General features: G+C 40.0%; 1 protein-coding gene across 3 annotated transcripts in view; it reads left to right on the top strand.

Moving 5' to 3' along the window:
* The window catches only part of Ctnna3 (catenin alpha 3), a 1,475,129-nt gene that overhangs the window by 315,553 nt on the left and 1,136,825 nt on the right, over positions 1-22,751 (top strand). For all 3 annotated transcript variants that reach the window (XM_021205680.2, XM_029542318.1, XM_029542317.1), the window contains exon 6: positions 8,999-9,262. In XM_021205680.2, coding sequence (XP_021061339.1) covers positions 8,999-9,262 — 264 coding nt within the window. The remainder of the gene's footprint in view (positions 1-8,998; positions 9,263-22,751) is intronic.

The following is a 22,751-nucleotide window of genomic DNA, read 5'->3' on the forward strand; positions in this document are numbered from 1 at the left end:
CTTCCTTCCTTCCTTCCTTCCTTCCTTCCTTCCTTCCTTTCTTTCTTTCTTTCTTTCTTTCTTTCTTTCTTTCTTTCTTTCTTTCTTTCTTTCTTTTTTGGATAAATAAGCATAAAGAGCACTTCTAACATCTCCCCGCAGGATTCCTTGAGAAGCAGTTTCTGGAAATAAGGTTGAGCAATGTTTATCATCTGTAATGTAACCATAAGTGCTGATTCACTAGTCTGGGCACTGAGGCAGGAGAATATGGAGTCTGAGAACAGGCTGTGAGGTCCCATGTCAGGGATGCAAGCAAACAAACAAGTACTGATGTTTGCATAGGTCACTAGTATTCACCCTGGTGTCTTTCAGGTATGCATTAAGCGTCCCTAATACGTACTTTGGAGATTCACGTACAACTATTTCCCCGTGGCTTCCCACTTGCCTATTTGAAAACCATCACTCCTTCTATTCTCTCCTAGGCTGTTTTTGACCTAGTGATATAAAAGACAATAGGCTGGCAGCGAAAGACTCTCCCTACTCTCTCTGCTGCTTAAAGATGTCTTGATTATAAGCTCCTGGAATCTCTTGTTTTCCTCAAAATTTTCTTTACCATCTGTTCTTGTTCCATATCTTGTGCCCTTCAGGTCAGTCATGGTCAAATATTCCCGTCTCCAGATTTATGTTGGAGAAAATCATCTAAGTCAGCGTGCCTCTACACTGTTTTGTCTTCCAGCCGAACACGAAGCTGCCCAGTGACCAGTAAAGCAGTCAGCATGTGGCGCCTTGGCAGAGGGAGGACTGGGGAGAGAAGCCAACCCCACGCAGAATCCAAGTAGCAAGGAGTACACAGGCTTTCTTGCTCTGTGGCTTCCTAATCTCAAGAAAACAAACAGTGCTCTTTCTTAGCTCCTTGCTCCCCCACTCCTTACCCCCCCCCCCCATTACCAGAGTGGCTTTATCAGCTTCCAAAGCTTCATTTGAATGCCAGGAAGAGAAATGTGAGAATTTGCATGTAGTTCTGCTTTGCCCAGCAGAGTCTCTGCTGAGGGGATTCTACATGGGCAGGGAAGCAGCTTAGCAGGGAGTTTTCTCTAAGCCTCTGAAATTTGGCTTTTGTCTGAGGGCATACAGAATTATCCGCTGTAAAGACACTTTAGTTTTGGCCTTTCTGATGGCCAACCCAAAGAAGCTTTTCTTTTTGTGTTTATTTAAACAGCCATGTTTTTTTTTTTGTTTTGTTTTTTTTTGTTTTGTTTTGTTTTGTTTTGTTTTTAAATATAATTCCTCCAGCCAGGCAGAAAGTAGACTGCATATCCAGTTTTCTTACCATTCCCCTTAACATGGAAATACAATCAGCAGGGTGGGTCACAGGTGATCTACTGCAGTGTTATTTGCTAAGTTACTGCTTGGCTCTATTCCTGTGTTTGCTTCCTTCAACTTTAAGTAAACTTATAATTTTTATTACACTTATTTATTTATTGGGTAGGATGTGTGTGTGTGTGTGTGTGTGTGTGTGTGTGTGTGTGTGTGTAGGTCAGAGGGCAATTTGTGGAAATCTACTCTATCCTACCTTGTGGGCCCTGGGAATCAAATTCAGGTCATTAGGTTTGGTGGCAAGGGCCTTTGTCCACTGACCCACCTGTCTTGTCAGCCATTATAAAACTTACAGTTACTGAACGACAGCATCCATCCCAGAAAACCACACAGCTCCAAAAGTATATAGTAGAGTGAAAATTTCCAGCAGACACCATGCAGCTGGTGCCTACAGAAACAGAGTCACCAGAGCTAGATTTCTTCTCCAATGAGACTCTGATCACTCCTTAAGAATAATCACTATTCTGATTTCTGCTCTAAATTCATGTTGCCGAGTAAAATTTTGATACAGATAGACTCAAACAACGGATCCTTCCCCCACTTGTGGGGGCTTCTACTCTCTTGCATGTAGCACATTCTGAGGTTCCTATTACTTCGTTTCCAATTTAGAACTGTTGGGAACCGGCTGCCATGAACATCTTCCTGTCTTTTGATGAACATGTGAGCACATTTCCATATGGGTGCATCATCTCCTAGGGGTAGGATAGCCTAGTGGGACATACATATATCCAGCTTCAGGTAGTTCTATAAAGGTAGCATTCCAAAGTGGTTGTACCAATCAGTGGCTTCAGTAACATTTACTGTGGAGATAGATGTAATTTAAGTTTAACTTTCTGTGTCATTTTCACATACAAATTTGTATAAATTCTCTAGATTAAATGATATTTTCTACAATTTTGATATTTTGTGTAATAATAATAATAATATACCTGAATTCTCTATCCCCCTTTGAAGTGTATCTTCCTCTGATTTGTTTTTTTAAAGATTTATTTGCTTTTATTTTATATATATGAGTGATTTGCCTGTGTATTCATAGGATTTGGTGCCTGCAGATGCCACAAGAAGCTATCGGTTCCCTCATAGTGGGGTTACAGAGGGTTGTGAGCCATTATGTGGTGCTGGGAATTGAACTAGAGTCTTCTAGAAGAGTAGCCAGTGCTCTTACCCACTGAGCCATTTCTCCTGCCCCATCTCTGACTTAATTTTAATTTACTGTTTTGTGTTTCTTTAACAAAGATGTATTAAACTCATATGCCATGTGTTGCTAAGTAATAAGATTCAAAATAATAAATTATATGACTTTCATTCAAGAGAGTTATAATGAATTAAAGAAGACATCAATGTTAACAGATATTTTGATTTATTTCACTCAAATTTGTAAAGCTACTTTTTAAATCTAGTGTTTGTAGATTTAGTAAAGAAGTCCATTAAGAAGTGGCCAAGCTCATTCATAATTTCTAGTTATTTTTATGATGTATTCTCCAGCTGTGACTCTCTTTTTAAAAAGACGGACAGGCATATTTTTTAGCTTATACAATATAGAAGTCATTTTGATTTTCTAAGTTGCTTCTTATGGTAAGTACAGTTATGTGCAGTTTAATTCTTGTTCTGTACTCTCTGTAATTGCTTATTCTTTAATTTTTAAAAGTTGAAATGTTTTGAAGTTCAGTATTTTCTGATACCCATCTTGGCAATTGAGATACCACCAGTGTTTGCCCTTTGGAATTACTTTAGTAATTCCATTGACATCTCCAGGGAACTCTATTTGATTCCAGGTTCCCTTCAGTAGCACAGCATCCATGCTGGCTGAAGGTACCGATGCCTTCACAGGGAGCGTGGACTCCTAAAGAGGAGCCGGAGACTCACAGGTCCCTATTTCTGAAGTTACATCCTCATTCCGGAGCGCATTTTCACTTACAGTTTCACTCTGACATTACATTTGATAACATCACAAAATGCATTTCACCTTTTTTTTTTCTTACAAACACATTCTTTCCACGGTGCTTCCATCCCAGCGAATGCATTTCCATGTTTACAATCACTGACCGCAGTTTTTCTAGACTCCTCTGCTAAATGCCTTCTACTCCCAAAGCCCTGGCGCTTTCCCCTGGTAGTGTTGCGTGGCTCCTTCCTGCTTCAGCCTGGTGATCCTGTCCAGTGTGAGGCACCCACTGTTTCTCAATGCGACTGAGTTTTTGCCTGGCCTCCCTGGCTGCAATGTGATTGATTGCTTGAGTCTATGCAAATGGCTATTGTCAAAGGCCTCTTCCAGACACTCACAGGATCTTGTAGCTTTCAGGGTTCTTTGGTGTCTCCCCAGCTCCATTTGTTACCTTCCTGCTCTGGTTTTCTCTCTAATGTCACCCTCAGTAGCCTGCACGCTTCTCCCCCTCTCTGCGCCTCAGGATGTGACCCGCAGTGTTTTCTTTTGCTTACTGTTTTGTTCTGCACCGTTCACAGAACAGCTTCCTCTCACTGTTTTAAGATTCACTTTGTTATGAACTTCTTCCTCTATTCGCGGCAGCTCAGATGAACCCAGAGGCGAGGGGGCTAGGCAAGGATCACAGAAGAAAGACAGATACATGACAGTCTCATTTCTGTATGCATTCGGAAAGGAGCCTAGGTTTTAGAAGAGTATTTTATGGTGGTTGCTAGGGGTAGGGCACGGAGAAAATGAGAATCGGTTAAGGGATTCGAAATATAGTTTTAAGATTTATAAATTCTGGATATCTAATTATAGTAGTATGGTAATGATAGCTGATAATAATGTTTTATATATTTAAAATTAACTAGAAGAAAAGACCTTAAGTATTCTTACAACATATACATGTATGGCTATTAGGTATGCTGAGAGTGATTCTAATGAATTTAATTGTAGGAATCGTTACTCAATATGTGTGTGTGTGTGTGTGTGTGTGTGTGTACGATCTTGCGGGCATTGAATATATGCTAATTTATCAATTATGCCTCCTAAATTTCTCTCAAATATTTACTTTAACCCCCTTAAAGCTGAGGATTTCCCTCTGTGCTGTAATTTCATTTTAATTTCTATATAATTTAAAACTTTTATTTATTTTATGTATATAAGTGCTTGCCTACATGTATGCATATCTATCATCCATGTGCAGTGATCACAGAGGCCAGAAAAGGGTATCGAATGCCCCTGGAACAGGAATTAAAGGTTGTGAGCCACCATGGTGGTGCTGGGAATGGAACCCAGCAACAAGTATTCCTAGGAGCCTAGCAACTTCTCCAGCCCTCAGTTTCTGTAAGATTCTTTTGTTTGTCTAAGTTTTGGTCTGAGAACTTTTTCTTCACATTTCCAATACTTAATCAACATAATGTTTGATATGCAATATAGGCCCAGCAATTGTTGGATGAATGGGTGAATTAACCAGTAGCTTAGAGCCTCCTCTTTTTATATTTTGTGCTCTTTGAAATCTCTACATATACTTCATTTTTCTTGCCAGGGTTGCAATTCACATGTTGCCTTCTCTACCCACGTGTGTAGATAGATGCAGAAGTTCTTCTCATACGTTTTAAAATCCTATCTGGGAGTTTCTTCATCAGCTGGAAGCATTTGATATCTTAGTTTGGAAACCTTGTGTGTGTTTTTCTTCTGGCACATTAAATAAAAAAACATATGAAATAAGTGTCAGCCCTTGAGGATCTGTGTTCCTCTCTCTCTAGGGACATCCCCAGTTGACCTTGATATTGAGTAAATATTTTGAGCTGGTTTGGAATTAGGATAAGTAGACAACCTATGAACCCAGTAGTGTTATTGGTTAAAGTAATTACAAGTACCCATAGTAACCTCTAATTTAGAAGCATGATCACCCTTTATCCCAAAGAATATTTGGCACATTAAGTATATAACGTGCAATATTACTTATGAGCAATGATCGTCTCTTCTCAAATGTTGTCTAAGTCTTGCCTCCTTTCTATACACCGTCATAATGTGTAACTTTGCTATGCTTACTGATCCTGTCCTTGCTTGCAGGTTTCAGAGGCTTGATATTTAGGGTACTGGTACTCATTAAGGATTCTGTCATTGCCTTAGGTAGGGATGACAAAGCATTATGTTCAAAATCCAGAACACGTTTGTACTTTTAAATATCCCCAAGTCCTTACAGCATCAAAGGACTTATTCTAAAATATTCCCTAGCTACCACCCAAGCAAAGGAAATGGTATTTTTAAACTTTAACCTTCTTTGTGATAACTTAGGTGCACTATTTTCCACCGAAATCCTGACAATGTCATTCTAAATAAAGACTGATGCACAGGCTGCTGTAGAGGGACTTACATAATATGTGCTCTGATTACAGTGTCTCACAGAGAGAGTCTTCCATGACCCTTCCTGGACATTAGTGCTTTTCCGTGAGCATTTCTCACAAGGGGCTGTGCATCCCTTATAGTCATTATGTTCTTTGTATGATTTACATCTTTATGTGTTCTGCAATGTGATCTATATTGGTAAGTGCTGTTGTAAAGTAGGGATATGAAAATCGCCAAGAACCTCCCAGGAAGAAAACTGCATAGCATTTTTAATACAATGTAAGGGGTGATCCCTGATTTTTTTTTCTAAGATTATTTGCTGCTTTCCATATTCATCCCAGTTCTTACATCCAAGTGGCTTCTAAGATGAGACTAGGGTGCTCAGAGTTGCACGCTGCAGGCTGTCTTCCATCTCTGCTGTTCTTGTACTGTCTTGTAAGACGGTTGGTAGAGTATCATTATCTCCGTTTCCACAAATGGGAAAGCAGAGACCAAAAGAATGGGTGACCAACCTATCTTGTACTCCTGATTTCAAAGCCCAAGCTAGGACCCAGAGAAGATATGGGGCAGGGGTGCGGGGTGGGAATGTTGGGAGGAGGGATCATAGAAGGCCAAGGAAATCACACATTGTCTTTTCTTGGCTCATTCAGGAGCATGAGCATTGGGTTGACAGCTGCTTTAACTGTCCTTCCTACACTTTGGGAAGAATTCAATCTCCCAAGGCTGTATGGAGCTTTTGTTTTCAGAAGGGAAGGAACTAAAATTATAATAGCACTAGCCATTTATTAACCCTAACAGCATCGTCCCAGGCAAGGAGAGTGTTGTGGCAACACACACACACACACACACACACACACACACACACACACACACACACACACATTGAACAAGTCAGTGTTTGTAACAAGTAGACCTAAGTTTAGATCTCTGTTCTTTCACCAATCTCTTCCTTTGCACAAAGTATCTACTTAGTTAACATAGGACTAGTAACGACAACTTCACCCAAAAGTGTGATGCTCATGGAGAGGCCAAATAGAAGTACTTTATAGGTTGTGTGACAACCTATAAATCCAGGCTCTATTCTTGTGTAACAAAGAAAATCCTTCCCGAACAGGAAAGAATGTAACGTTGTTAGGATGAGGGCTCCCTAACAGGCTATAAAAGACACGATGTATCCATTTTGGTCTCTGCCCTTTTCCTAAAGATGTTTAGTGTCTTGAAAGCCTCAGCCTTCTCATTTTGAAAAAAGAAAAACGAGATGATAATCACATTTATTAAATTTTCACAAATTTAGTGGAAGATACACATGTGACATGCATGAACTAGTATAAATGTTCATGACACTTGGTAGCGTTTTCTAAAAGTTGTGGGAGTAGTAATGTGTTTGTTTAAAACAAAAAGCATGCCAGTTATAGATAGTTCCTTTCTCTTAGATTTCTTCATTATCTTTTTTTTTGTGTTTTTTTTTTTGTTTGTTTTGTTTTTCAAGACAGGATTTCTCTGTATAGCCCTGACTGTCCTGATTTCTTCATTATCTTAACATTTGTCCCAACAAAGAGATCACATTGATACAGCATTATTAACTACTACTAGTGGCCTATATTTAGACTCACCAGGCTTGTATGAATACTTTTATTCTGTTCTAGAATCCAGTCTAGACAATGGCATTGCATATAATTGTCATCTGTTCCCATTCTGCTCTAGTCCATGACAATTTCTCAGTATTTTTCCTTATTTTACAAACTTGCAGCTGGACAGTGGTGACACATGCCTTTAATCCCAGCACTTGGGAGGCAGAGGCAGGCGGATTTCTGAGTTCAAGGTTAGCTTGGTCTACAGAGTGAGTTCCAGGACAGCCAGGACTGCACAGAGAAACCCTGTCTTGAAAACCCCCAAAACAAAAACCAAAACCACACTTGCATGGTCTCCTTGAGGAGTGCCCATGTAGCATGTAGAATGTTTCCCAGGCTGCTCCTCTGTGTTTTGTTTCTCATTGTTCGAACTTATGGCTTCCTAGAGAGTATCCCAGAAGTGACACATTTTGTGTCATAATGTATCTGTGTGACATCACTGATGATGTCAGCCTTCATCACTTGGTTAAGATAGTGCTTGACAATTTTTTTTTTCCATTACATCCTAAGCAGTTTTAGCTGGCCATCATTTATATACAAGGTTCCCCTACTCTATGATACTTTGCAATGAGAATTACTTAAACAGCCATTGTCTACAGACACACCCTGGCAGACTGTTCACACTAAAGCATTTCCCTACTCTAGTTGTTATTATATTTTACTTTTCATTTCATTCATATTTTCATCACCACAAAGTAACTTGTTTCTATGTTTGCCTAGTTTATTGCTTGCCTGTAAGTTTCCTGCCCCCTGACATGAACTTCAGGAAATCAAGGGTCTGGTGGGATTGTTCACATCTGTACTCCTGCACTCTAACCCAAGGGCTAGCATATGCTAAGTCAAAGAAAGAAAAATATAAAATTGGTTTATTAGCATTCATGCAATGGAAAAGGGTAGTTGAATGGAGAAAAGTTTAATTTAGTGTTTTTAATTCACTTGGTTTGTTTTCATCGAAAGCTAGATATAAATATTAATATCCCTGGGAAATAGGTTAACAGAATATTCGAAATTCAAGCTGCCTGATAATGCTCTTTGTAATGTGTCAGAGTCTTCTGTGACTTATATAGGTGTGATGATTAGCTTTAATTATTATCTTGCCACAATCTAGATCCCTCTGGGAGGAGAGCCATGATGAGGGTATGTCTACGTCTGCCTGGGGGCAAGTCTTTGGGGGTTGGCTTGATTAAGTTAATTATGGTGAAGAGGTCCGCCCATTGTGAGTGTCACCATTCCCTAGAGAAATCATTTCTACCTCCCAGAGAGTGGGGGAAGTGAGGCGAGCGCTGGTATGCATGCATGAATTCAGCACTGTCTGCTGTGGACCATGGTGTCACATGAGCATCTGCTTCATGTCTCTGTTGCCTTGTCTTCCTTGTGATGATGAACAGACACCTGAAATTTTGAGCCCAGTGCACCATGGTTCCTCTTTGCTTTTGTCAAGAGTATTCTTAGCCACAGGAATCAAAACTAAGATAATGCATATATGGCTGACTAGGGACACCTCTCCACCATTGTGGCCTTTACCTATGAACTACCTCCTGTTTCCTACTGTAGAACTTCAGAATCTGAAGGACTGTAGAGATTCCTGATGCCCTTGACTAGCTCCATCTGACTGCTCACTGCCTACTGTCTTTAGATTCATTCCATCTCACTTGCCCCAAGGGACCATCCGGGTAATATGTCTTTCTTCTATGACCAGTAGTAAGAATTTTTTTTTTTTTTTAAATCTTTTCAGGACTTAAAATCTCCAAGCCAGAGGGATGAAATCGCGGGGGCCCGGGCTGCCTTGAAGGAGAACTCCCCACTCCTGCATTCGATTTGTTCAGCGTGTTTGGAACATTCCGATGTCGCTTCGCTCAAAGCCAGTAAGGACACCGTCTGTGAAGAGATCCAGAACGCTCTTGATGTAATTTCAAATGCTTCCCAAGGCATCCAGAATGGGCCAACGTCCCCTGAACCCCAGGCAGCAACACTGGGAAGTGCTCTTGAGGAGCTGGAGGTAAGCAGAGAGCGCCAATGATGTGACTAAATGTCTCAGTACAAGTAAGCAGACACGGACTTTCAGTTCCTACGATGGAGTCTGGAGAACTTCTATTTTTATCATTCATCAGTCTCAGTGACCTTCCCCGGTCTTCCAGTGAATTGATTAACAACAAGATTTCCTATTGGCATGCTTCCCACTCCTCTGTGTAAGAAGCCTTTACATTGGAATTGCTTGGGATTCTACTGAAAACAGATACAAGCTTCTAAAGTGTAGGATCTATTTACTATACAGCACTTATTATCTGCACTGTTCTATGTGCTTGGAAACACATCTGGTCAGTGCCTTTTTCAAGGGTTTATATTTTCACAAGAGCACTTAGGCAAAAAGCATGCTAAGCATTAGAAATGACCAACTGTCATAGCGTATCATAAAGGGGTGAGGTGTCCTCCAAGAGCCAAGGCGTTTAAGTCAGGATCAGATGGAGACCTAGAACATAGGCTCAAGGCTACTCACTCTCTGTTTGTGACAGCATAGAAGCCAGGAACCTGGTGGAGTCATCAAGGGGGAAAGTTCACTGCTCAGGTAAAGAGCCAATGGGATCCGGCTAGAACGGGCTGTGCCAGCTCTTCCTCTGAACAACTGGGAATCTATGCAAGGCTTTTTTCTTTTTCTTTTCTAACACACTGAGGCCTATGTCTTAAAGGAATGATGTTAGCACCGCAGGAGCACAGACTAAATGCAAATAAGGTGAGAAGCTGGGAACCAGGAGGGAGGCTATGATCAGACCCCAAAGTCACCAATTACCTCCTGTGCATCACCCTACTCTGTCTCCTGCCAGCAGCAGCAGCAAGGCTCAGCTGTGTAGGTAGGAGTCAGCTAGGTCACAATAGAATGTATGTATGGGGCATGAGCAAAGGGGAGGAGCCACAATTGGATGTTGCATGCGGAGTCCTCTAGCAACACAGAGTAGAGTTTATGGTCTCCAATGCCATTAGGAATTAATGTCCGGGAGGCAAAGAGACAGGATGAAGTCTGCCTGGAAGACAGACCTACAAAGCTTGGGCCACCCAACAGCTGGGACTTAGAGAACATTGGTTTTCATAGTGTGCCTTACTAGGTTGAAATATATAGGCCTCTGCATCCCTCAGTTGCTGAATATAGGTCATCTTCGAACTCTGGGGTCAGGGGAATTGATCTGTGCATCAAATTATCCTCCATTTGGTAGCGAGTCTTGGAAGTGGGAGGTAGCTGTCATATATTTGAATAGCATAGATAGTTCATTTTAAATTTTTAATCAAATAACTTGGTAGAAGAGGTTTTAGGAAGGCTGTAGGCAAAGCTGGTCAGAAGAAGATCAGAAATTCAATTTTGAACAAGTTGAGGTATTTATCAGGTCTTCAAGTATGATGTTAAAGAGCCCTGGTTACCTTAGTCCATCAAGGAGCTCTGTAGTGAGAGACAACATACATAGTGTGCCGTTTCATTCTTGGGTTTATATTCCAGCTATGGCATTTGCTACATTTGTAACCTTGGGAACAATACTTATGGACCTATATGTTGACTTATTTGTAGGAGGCCAATAACAATATCACAGCCTCATCAGGTTAAATGAATTAATAATACAGGTTTGAATGTTTAGAGCAATGCATAGTAAATATTCAGTCTTAGCATCATTATAGAGACTATTTGGAAGCAGATGTTTCCATAATGAAAAAAAAATCTATAATTAAAGTTATTGAAGTTTTACTGATAACCAAAAAGAAAAAAAGAAAAACACAACAAAACAAAACACCTAATTCCACAACTTATATAATACCCATGCTGTTTTTTATCAAGTTCATAGGAAATTCATTAGATAATTAATACTTTCAAGATTAAAATAGCTTGCTTTCCCTTTAATTAATTGTCTTTAAACATTTCATTTCTAATTTCATTTCTAATCCAATATTATCAGCTGCCAGATTATTATATGAAATCCATGTGAGATTGCATAAAATATCCAGTCTTGTGCAGTTTAGGGACTCATTGTCTGATAAGGTTAAAACAAAACAAAACCAACAACCAAAAAAAAAAAAAACAAAAAAACAAATGGAAACTAATAAACCCTATCACCCAGTATTCCTTCCCTGTGATGACCGAAAGAAAGGTAGTCTTGTGTATTATATGCATATCTTGATGCCTTATCTTTAAAAGATCTCATTTAAGACTAGTCACAGATATGAGAAGAAAGCGGCTAGATAGCAGTGAAGTGTTAGACCCTAAATCAATAAAATATAAAACCTGAAGACCAAAATAAATGGGAAACTTGATCATGGCTTAAAGAGCTTTGAGGAGCTGATTAGTCATTTTCTACCAGGTGACCCCATTTTGACCTCCAGTAAGCACGTGATTGTTCACTCACTGGAGGAGGGGGTCATGGGAAATCCCTGTCTTGTGGATCCTGTTGTCTTCCCATCCAAACACCATCCTTTCCAAATTCTATCTGCGTCCTTCGGACACCTTGTCACTCTGGTCACCTACTGTCCTCCTCGATGCTACTGCTAGACTCCTGAAAGCAGTCTGTAAGTCACACACACCTGCTCCCAAAGGCATTTTCTCTTAGCACTGCTGTGAGCCAGCTTTGTGATCTCTTTGATGCCTGCTCTGGTCTGCCTGCTCCTGCTGCTTTCGCCCCCTTGGAGGTCCGAACGCTTCAGCTAATGGACTTTGGTGCTGATTAGGGAAAGTTGGAAGCCTTCAGCCTTGACTGGGGTGTTGTTTCCTTCACTGGCGCCCCCACACCAGTGCTTGGGCATTTAATGACCTAGACCATGTGATATTTCTGCTTAGGAGGGTTGTTTTCTTAGCATCCTTCAAAAATAAAGGATAATGGGGGGGGGGGGAGAACTGTTGAACAGGTCTTGGTTTCTCTTGCTTAACTTGTCAGCTTTGATGTGCAGCTTTGTAGAGGATAGCTCTGAAGATGGCAAGCTTCACCACTGTGCAAAGTCAGGGCATTTGCAGACCATCAGTAACTTGGTATTAATATGCATGTCCTAGGCTTGCTGAGCAGGGGCGTAGGCTTAGTATGCTGCTGCAGTGGGGATAGAAAATCACTCATCCAGTGAACTTGAATGTCTAGTAGTTAGAAAGGGGCTTTTAGAGAGATAGCTGCAGTTGAATGTTTTGTTTTGTTTTGTTTTGTTTTTAAACCATTTGTTATGGACACTGAAAGGGTAATTTGCCCTCTTTGTGTCTGTTTTCCTTCCTGATAGTTGCATCCAAAAGAAAGCAGTTGTAGTCCACTTCCCTGTTAAAATAAAAATGGAGGGGTGGCTACTAATACATATGAAATTTAAATAAAATAATTTCTATGAAAATGGTTAAGATTCTATAGACATTACTTGGTAAATATCATTGTATATAAAAAAATCCCATCTTTTGGGGTTGTTTTATTATTTTCTCCAAATAAACTCAATTTTAAAAAATAGAATAAAATATAAAATATTCCTGGTTGATTAAAATATTTTCAAGATTTACTATTACATATTTATGTTTTAAGTATGTATTTTATTTAGCTTTGTGTGTGTGTGTGAGTGCAAGTGTGTGTGTGTGTGTGTGTGTGTGTGTGTGTGTATGAAGGGGCATACATGTATGAATGCATGAATAGAGGCCAGAAAAGAGTATCAGGTGTCTTTCTCTATCATTCTTCACCTATTCCTTTGAGGTAGGAGCTCTCCCCAAACCTGGATATCTCTCTCTCTCTCTCTCTCTCTCTCTCTCTCTCTCTCGTTTTTCGAGACAGGGTTTCTCTGTGTAGCCCTGGCTGTCCTGGAACTCATACTGTAGACCAGGCTGGCCTCGAACTCAGAAATTCTCTGCCTCCCGAGTGCTGGGATTAAAGGCGTGCGCTACCACTGCCCGGCAAACTTGGAACTCTTATTTTCATGGCTAGACTTGAAATCAGTAACTCTCATTGATTTTCTTGTTTCTGCTCCCTTTGGGGTTGGAGTTCCTGGTGTGTGTTAGATGCCTGGCTTGTTAAGTAGGTGTTAGGATTTGAACTTTGGTCCTCAGGCTCACAGAGCCATGCCATTTCTCCAGCCCCTCTGGCTAAGCATCTTACATTAATTATTCACTTGGTTATTACATTGTCTCCATTGAAAATCTAATTTTTCCTTTACTGAAAAAAAAAAGTGACTTAAGTTGTGTGTATTTTAAATCAGGAAGCTAGTGGATAGGAGAAGGTAGGGTATGTGTGTCTAGGCTCTTATACCAGAAGAATTTGTGGCTGTACGCATCTTGAGTTTTCCTGGCTAGAACTTAACACACTCAATTAAAGTTTGGTATAACATATGATAAGGTTCTTAGTTTGTATGAATCATCAGAGAAGTTAGAAATGTAACCAAGTCTTTCTGGTGGGTTAAACGCTGCCCATGGATCATTAAGTAAAAATAGTCTGTGTTTGGGAAGTGCTTCTTGTAATGGGGTGGAAATTTCCAGAGGGCAGGGCAGGTGGAACTGTAAAGTATGTTTTCCAAAGTGCCAAACAGATTTGTTTCCAGAGATGTTCCCACAAAAGACCTCATTTAACCCCAAAGTTTTCCAAGTCGATCCTCCACTGGAACACCTTTGGCCTCTCAGTTTAGTTTAGGAGACTAGTGTGAGAGGCAAGCCATAGCAGAGGTTGGAGAGGAGAGAGCATAGAGAGAGAAAGGTCCTTTCAAGAACGGAAGACCTCTTAAGACCCATTTACTTCTGATCAAGCAGGCAGAAGACATAGAGTCCCCAGGACCCTAACACTGTCTTAACAACTTCTGAATAGTAGCTACAGTCAGAGGCAGGGCTTCAGAACAAAGTGCCTGAAAGAAGGACATTCAAGTTACAAATAATTACCAAAGCTGCCCCATCTAGATAAAACAGAATTTACTGAACATTTAACCTCTTAACAATAATTTTGTGAGTTAAATGGTTGTACTTTATATTATTTACAGGGAGCTATATTGGTAGAGGATCTGAAGTAACCTTTGCTCTATTTTGCCCCTGCAAATATTCTACTGTGAAATAAATGGATGTAGTAAATACTCTGCCGGGAGCCAGACTCATTAAATGTTTATGGTGTGAAAATGTATCAGAACACTTCCTCAACAGCTACCAAGCTAAACCTTCTGCTAAATCTTTTATTCTGGGCCATGGCTATTTGTGGGTATGAAACTTGAGATTTATCGGTTAAAAAAAAATAGTAATTGAATTAGAACACGGTAGACTGTAAATTGATTGATTTATTGGAAAGGCAAGTGTGAATTATGAGTGTTGCTTCTGCATTTGTGACTGAGAGTCAAGAAGTGTTACATTGTGGATGAACAGAATTTTGAAAGTGTCATTAAGCAGGAAACTTTGCCAGTGAAAACTGCCTCAAAAACTTGAAGTCCTAATGAACAAATGGTCCTCAATGTCTGAGTTGGCACATTGTCAGTGGATATTATTAATATTTTCTAGCTCTACATAGTGATATGTCCCTGTAACCTTAGCACTCCAGAGGGTAAGGCAGCAGGATCTCTAAGTTCAAGGCCACCCTGAACTGTGTATTGAGACTGTACTTGCCAGGGAGGGAATCTCTATGGTGAGTAAAATTGGCATGACGCTACTAAATGTATTCTCACCCTCTGTATGGTCATTGTTGGGTAAATATGTAACTATGGAACTGGAGCCTTGTGTCTGCTGTATGAACCATTATGAAGAACCAGTGTGGCTCTCACACAGATGACCTGAGTTTGGTTCTCAGCATCTGTGTAGACTGCTTCACAATAAATAACCTTTAACTCAGGGGATCTGACCCCATGACTTCCTTACACACCTGCTCTCAAATACTATTACATCCCCCAACCCAACACACAATTTTAATTAAAAAAAATAAACTTTTAAAAAAGAAAAGAAAAGAAAAGAAAACACTTGACGCCCACTAATACTTACACACCTTCATGTAGAAGGTAAAAAACAACCATTGCAATCATAATAGGAATTATTCTCATGTGTCTTTTAAGCCAATGATATTGAAGGATATGCATGTAGTTATTTTATTTTCAGAGATTTTCTATTTTTACTTTATATATAGTTTTTACCCTCTATTTCATCCCTTATTCCCTGGACCAGTTTCCCTTCCCAATTTTATGGGCTGTTTTTAAAGCCACAGTGTTCTTTTATGCTTCCTCCATGTCCTTGGGTGTACATAGAGGTGTACCAGAGCATAGTACCTCTACGATATCATATCCCTGTATAAAACTGATATTCTATTCCCCATCAGCCATCAACTGATGATAGTTCCTCAGCTAGATGTAGGATGTCATGAGCTCCTCCCGTCATTGCTGGAGTTTTGACTGGTTTGATGCTGTGCAGGTCTTGTATAAGCAGTCAGTCACAGCTGCAATGGCTCTGTTATGTCTAGCAAATATTGTAGACATCCACTACATCTGGCCCTTAAAATCTTTATGCTTCCTCTTGGGGAAAGGGAGACTATGATGTAGGTGTCCCATTTAGAGCTGAGAAAAATTTTCTATTCTCTGCACACTGACCTGTTGTGACCAGTGATGGTGTTATCATTTATTGCAAAGAGAAATGTTTCTGATGAGTGTAGAAAGACACATTAATCTATGGTCACACTAATAAAACAGAGAGAGTAGGTTTATTATTATGTCCATTTTGCAGAATAATTGTATTAGGTTCTTCACTAGGGTATATGTAGCTAGTCATATTTTTTTTTGTTGTTTGTTTGATTGTTTGAGTTTCAGTTAATGGAATCACGTAGACCATGTTGTTGTTAGTTACATCCGTAACGTTTGTGCCACCATTGCAAGAGTGAGCGTATCTTACCAGGTTTGCCACTATTGCCCTTTGCAGGGATCAGGGTTCATAAGACTATTGGTGACTTTTCTTCCGTGCATGAAACTTCTAGCACCATGAGAGCTAGCCGGCAGGAACAAAGTGTTCAGCTTGATTTCGCTATGTTCTGGGATGCAAGTATATGGTAACTCAAGTATACTTGAGCAATAAGGTCTTACCATCATGTCTTGAACAATAACCAAGAGCAATAGAAGCCTGTAATTTTATGGGTGGGGGGAGTAGTCTATGATAACCCATTGCTCACAGAAGAGGCCCTGGGCATTTATTTATTTATTTATTTATCCATCCCCTCCATAGTAGGATACCTCCACTTAAACTTCCTTTATATATGTACTGTATAAATTTTGGTATCTACAGAGCTAGGTTTTTGTATGGCCTTCTGGAACATCTTCAGTGTTAGTTGTCTCTCCTGATATTCTTTCCTCTACCCTGCCCATCCATTCCCTGCATCCCTAAAGCTTTCATGTCCCATTACATGACTTTGTTTAGTTATAGCTCCAGGTACATAGAAGAGTTACACATAGCTGCTGCTAACTGAACATCAACGAAGTCAGTACATTCAAACATGCTACCCCCCACCCACTGTGACATCACAGTGAACAACATTTTTCTCTTTATTTTTATTTTTTTCCTTTCTTCAACTTGAACAGAATATACTTACTAAGGGACTTAACTTTGAACAGCGCCATGAATTTATATCAAGGAAACCAAGAAAGTAAACCGAAGGGATGTGTTGGTCAGAATCTTTCTATAATAAGATGGCCCAAAAAGAAAAAAAAAATGTGTATCTTTATTCCTTTCTCCAAGGAGCTGGCCATCTTTAATCTAGGTTCTCTGTGCTTTTCAAGATGTGCTGCCTTTTATTATACTTAGTAATTTTGGGGTGAACAGAGTTCTCTTTGCCCTATGTTTTCATTTCAATGAAAAGCCAGACCTCTGTCAATTCAATAAGCACTTAAGAATGCAGAAGTAAGTAGCGGACACTCATTCATCCAGAGCTACTTCATCTAATTACTATCTTTAAACATGTTTTTGTTTCTAGAAATAGAGTGAATTAAAAGTAGTTAAAATGATGGGTAAAATATTTTAAAAATACACAGTCCATCTGTTAAGAGAAGTTTTTCTTAAGGGCAGATATAACAATGTCAAAGTCCTACTAACTCAGCCACAGAATTCTGCTGAATATGCAGGGATTTCTTTATAGTGAAAGCCGAGGGTTTGAACTTTGAGAGACAGGCTGAGGGTGAAAGACCAAGACTCCATTCTGCTAGCTGGAAGAAGACATAGGTGGCCTTTGCAAGAAGCTGGTAATCTTTAAGGTTTGATCATCTCCTTGGACGATTGAAGAAAACACCAGCCCCCTTAGGTTGCTTAGTCTTGGCTCTGGGTGTAGCTCTGAGGAACACACACACAGCCCCCAAACCTCCAAAGAACAGAATGCACCTGAAAAATTCCTTACCAGGATCCGATCCTTATGTGGACTTTGGGTCAGAAATTATATTATCTGTGTACCCTCTTAAACCTCAGCAGAAAATCCAATTTAAAGTTGTCCTATCTCAGTAATACCTCAAGGGACCTGGCAGAAGCAAGCTCAGATTCATCCTGAACTTTATGCCCAGTCTTCAAAAAATTCTAATACATCCCCAAAGAAGATAAGTTCTCATAACACACAAATAAAGTAAGCCATTGTGAATGATTCTGACAGAAGGCATAAACTGCAGAGAAAGCTCTTTCTGGTACAAACACAGAGATCATAAGATATAAAACAGAAATTAGTTGTTAAACACACATGATTCTTCCATTTATTTATTACAACTATAAATGTGTTGAAGGAATAAAAGAATTAAAAAAAATTGAGAAGATTGTATTGTCTAAAATGAAAAAATATAATTATGATAATCAGTTGATTAGGTAATCAGGTAGAGGATTGGTAATCTCTGAAGGGTGTTTGGAAATGCTTAGAATTTTCCACAGACACAGAGTTATGAAAAATAAGTTAATATGCAAGATAGTACAGCACATTAAAAATAACCTAATATGATGTCCATAAGAGAGACAATGTAAGCCGGGCAGTGGTGGCACACACCTTTAATCCCAGCACTTTAATCCCAGCACTTGGGAGGCAGAGGCAGGTGGATTTCTGAGTTTAAGGCCAGCCTTGTCTACAAAGTGAGTTCCAGGGAGAGAGAGAGAGAGAGAGAGAGAGAGAGAGAGAGAGAGAGAGAGAGAGAGAGAGAGAGAGAGAGAGAGAGAGAGAGAGAGAGAGAGAGAGGAGAGAGAGAGAGGAGAGAGAGAAGAGAGAGAGTGTAACAGAATCTTCCAGAACTATGGAAGACAACAGTTTCAATAGCTAATAAACACTATAAGTACCAAGTATGACATTAGTAGAGAAATGTACATTTCCACAGATTGTAGTAAAACTAAAGAAGGAACTTTCTTTTTATACCTGGATATGGTGGCCTAAGCCTGTAATCTCGGAACTTTGGGATCTAGGGCAGGAGAAAGGTACATTTGAGCCAAGCCCAGCGTAACACAGTGAAGCCCTGTTACAAACAACAAACACAAAGGTATTATTTAGTAACAGAACAACTAAATAAAGCTGACACAGCTCTGTCAATCTTCGTAAAAAAATAAATTGCTAGTTTAACTCATTAAGGGGCTTGTATCAGTTGGGCTTTGTCATTGGCCCAATACTTCACAGAAACAACTTGAGAAAATATGTATTTTGGCTTAGGGTTCAGATATTTCGAACTGCCATTGCGGAAGGAACATGGTGGATGGAAACAGTTTTCATCACGGCAGCCAGGAGTCAGAGTAGAAAGGTCAAGGCAAGAGATAACCCACAAGGACATGTCCCCAGGGGCCTGCTTTCACCACCTCCTGATGTCACCATCACCCTACACATATTCAATATATCAGAGACCGAGAATATAGGATACAATCATCTCTTGAGGAGCCGTCACAGACGTGCTCAGCAATGTGCTCCACCAACCAGCCAATTAATCAGGTTGACAGTCAAAATTAACCCTTACCAGGTTGTAACATTTTTCTCAATGATGCCTGGGGAAGTTTAAAAAAAACAACAAAAAACCCAAAACCTGTTGCTGAGTGGATGCCTCTTAAGGAACTAGCGATTTATAGGTCGCTTAGGAAGCTATCGAGGTGGTAAGTGAAATCTCATTATTTGGAGCCTTTTTGAAAAGCACATCTCTCTCCTGGCTCATGATCAATTATACTTGAAGTGAAACCGAACAACCTAAATGTGGGGATAGTGAAACTAGAGCAAATGCGTGAGGGATATACTCCGAGGGAAATGACGTCACTGACGATGCCTGCGCCAGGGAAGAAGAGAGGCTGGAAGTATTCCGAGTAAATCTGTGCAGATAAGAATGGAATTTAGATGAGATGGAAAAATTCCCAGGAAAACAGGAGTTACCCAAACCGGCTCAGCAATAGATGCTCGGTTCAGTAGAGTCCGCCTTTACTTAAAGCGAATGGTATGCTGTGATTTGCTACCCTTCTGAGGATATGTAAATGTACTTGCCTAGCAACGGGATAAGAAAGTAAGAAAGGATCCCTTGAGTCCACTACATGAGGTGAAGTAGGAGAAACCAATACCAAATAACACCATGTTGGTTAGATAAGGGAGGGACCTTAGCACACCAACCCAATGCTGGAAACAAAATACAAGGTTCTAAAGAGAGTTGAGTGAGTCACCGATGACTTTTGAAAAGACCCAGGACAGTCACTTCACACAGGTGATCCCAGCTCATCATTAGAATATCTACTGTCTCGACTCAGCACACTAACCAACTAAAAGAGAAAAAAATTATTCCCCTGATCATGGAAATGTCTGAAAACCTCAGTATAATTAAAATACCTGGAACACAAGGGCAAAAGTGAATTTTCTTAAATTGATAAAGGATTTAATAAAATTCTCTAGTGAAGTTCATTTAAGTAAATTTAAGTAAGTCATTGTAAGTATTCTTGTAGAAATGAGCCTCTAAGATGTCGAAATGACTGCAGGATGTATATGTGTATATGTTTATGTATATGTACACACATATATGAATATATTTAAGATTATATTTAGCATGGATAATAACAGATCATTACACTTTACGAAAGGGGCAGGAAGTTGAGTCCACAACAATTTTATCCTTACATTAAGCATAGCACATACAGTAAACACATACTTTTTTGTTTGTTTGTTTGTTTGTTTTTTCGAGACAGGCTTTCTCTGTGTAGCCCTGGCTGTCCTGGAACTCACTCTGTAGACCAGGCTGGTCTCAAACTTCGAGATCTGCCTGCCTCTGCCTCCCAACTGCTGGGATTAAAGGCGCCTCCACTGTCCGGTGACAAACACACACACACATGCCTTTTTTTTTTTTTTTTTTTTTTAACGGAACTAGTGTATGGTAAGCTGTAGGAGAAGGAATGGAAAGGATCATGCAAAACCTAGGACAGGAAGGGAAGGGAGGGTATAAAGCTACTGGGCACATTCCTTTCCTGAAGCCGATTGATATTGTATGCTGTACGATTCTCGTGTTTGTCCATACATTCTCTTTACAAATGATGTACTCAATGATGACACTTAATGAAGTGCAGCAGAGCAGGGTAAGTCTGAGCACAGAGGCAGCCATACTGTGTCCACCTGAGTTACTGTGCTGGGTGCTCAGACTCTGCATTTGTAGTGCTCGGTATTTATCTGTCCATTTTGCTCTGACCCCGGAGAAGCCAGCCACTCACCTGCCAAGTTAGATAACTTGCGAGAGATCAAATGAGCGAGAAGTAGGAGAGGTAGGACCTGGATTGGCTTCTCCTGACACCCCATACCAATTGCTTCTTTCAAATGATAGTCTGTGTGACAAATGATGGACCATTATATTGAGTACTTATCTGTCTGTCTGTCTGTCAGTCTGCCTGCCTGCCTGCCTGCCTGCCTGTCTGTTTCTCTCTATAATATTTTTCTCTTGTAGGTGGTGAGTAATATGAATGGAGGATGGATATTTTATTCATATTTATATTGTTCACAGTCTAACACAGTACTGAGTAACAAATAATTACTTATAGTTGAAAAGATAATGAATTGCCGGTATTTAAGAACCTGGTGAGATTTTAATACATGTAATAAGTACTTACCTAATGAGGATGGACAGGATCTCCTTTATCTTGATGATTAAACATGGAAGTGATTAAGTAGCCTGTAAGTAAAATGCATGCGTACTCATTAGCAGATCTTGTTTGCTCATGGCCTTTTGGGAATATTAGACACATGTTGTATGTAGCATTGTGGAATATGAATCTGCCATCAAGCTTAGAAGAAGCTCTTAATTGGCTAGTGATAAAAATGATAAGTGTATTTTTCCTCCCAGACTTAAGAAAAATAAAACGATAGATTTTAAAAGGAGATTCTTAAAAAAAAAAGGACAGAAAATAAAAATAAATCCCCCAAACACTTTTTCCTTTTTTAAAAACAACTTATTTATTTTTATTTTATGTGCATTGGTGTTTGGGCTGCATGTATGTCTGTGAAGATGTCAGATATGGGAGTTACAGACAGTTGTGAGCTGCCTTGTGGGTGCTGGGAATTGAATCCAGGTCCTCTGGAAGAGCATTCAGTGCTCTTAACCACTGAGCCATCTCTCTGTGAGCTCCAAACAAATTTATATGAAGTATTTGTATATGAGTGTTGTAACAGTCAGTTCTTCACCAATACTGATTAGAAATCTGTCCGGTTTCCACTTTGTTCCGTGCCTTGTTGAAATTAGAATTTGTGTCTTATCCTAGGGATTGAATCTGTGCTCCAGAGCTAAGAATAAGCAGTACGCTGCCTAAATCACAGGCTAGTGGGCTATGGAGGCAGTGTTTCTGTTTAGAAGTCTTCTTATATGTAGCTGCCTGCCTGCAATTGACATCATGTAAAGGCATACAGAACACACAGCTAGTGAACAGATCTGGGAGCTTAGCATGAGTTCTGTGCATGTGATCCCCAGTTGCAGAAGTCTTTGGCATGGACATAGACGCCATGCAGATTAGAGTCATGCAAATAAGGCAGGCCTGATCAGGGAACTATGTCTCAAGAGGCCTTGGCCACATGTTTTGTCAACATAGTTTATTTTGAATCACCTAGTGATTGGAATCACTAGCTACACATGCTCTTTGTTTTTGTTCAAAGGAAAACAATGCTCTATATTTTTATGATAGGAAGTAGATCTGGAATCTGGAACCAGACACCCGAAGGAGTTAGGCTCATCTCTTTCCACAGTCCCTGAAAGACTGGGACACTACCTCCTTTGATGGTTACATTTCAAAGAGATGGCTATAGGGTCCTTGAGAAAAACATTCTAGGGCTGAAAAGCAGGTAAGCTTAGGTAGCTCTAAAGAGATTTGCTTATATTTCCAAGAACAGGGAAAGAATGACCATGGCAAGTTTTTCCAAAGTCAAGGATGGAAAGAGAATGGCAGTGCCTTTAGGGACTGGGGTTTTCCTTTTTGCCCTAGAAAAAAAATTTATTCTCTCTCTCTCTCTCTCTCTCTCTCTCTCTCTCTCTCTCTCTCTCTCTCTCTCTCTCGCACTCGCTCACAAACTTACAGTATACCTTGTAAATGAGATATTTGATAC

The sequence above is a fragment of the Mus pahari genome, chromosome 9 (genome assembly GCF_900095145.1).
Source record: "Mus pahari chromosome 9, PAHARI_EIJ_v1.1, whole genome shotgun sequence".
In the NCBI taxonomy this organism is placed as follows: Eukaryota; Metazoa; Chordata; class Mammalia; order Rodentia; family Muridae; genus Mus; species Mus pahari.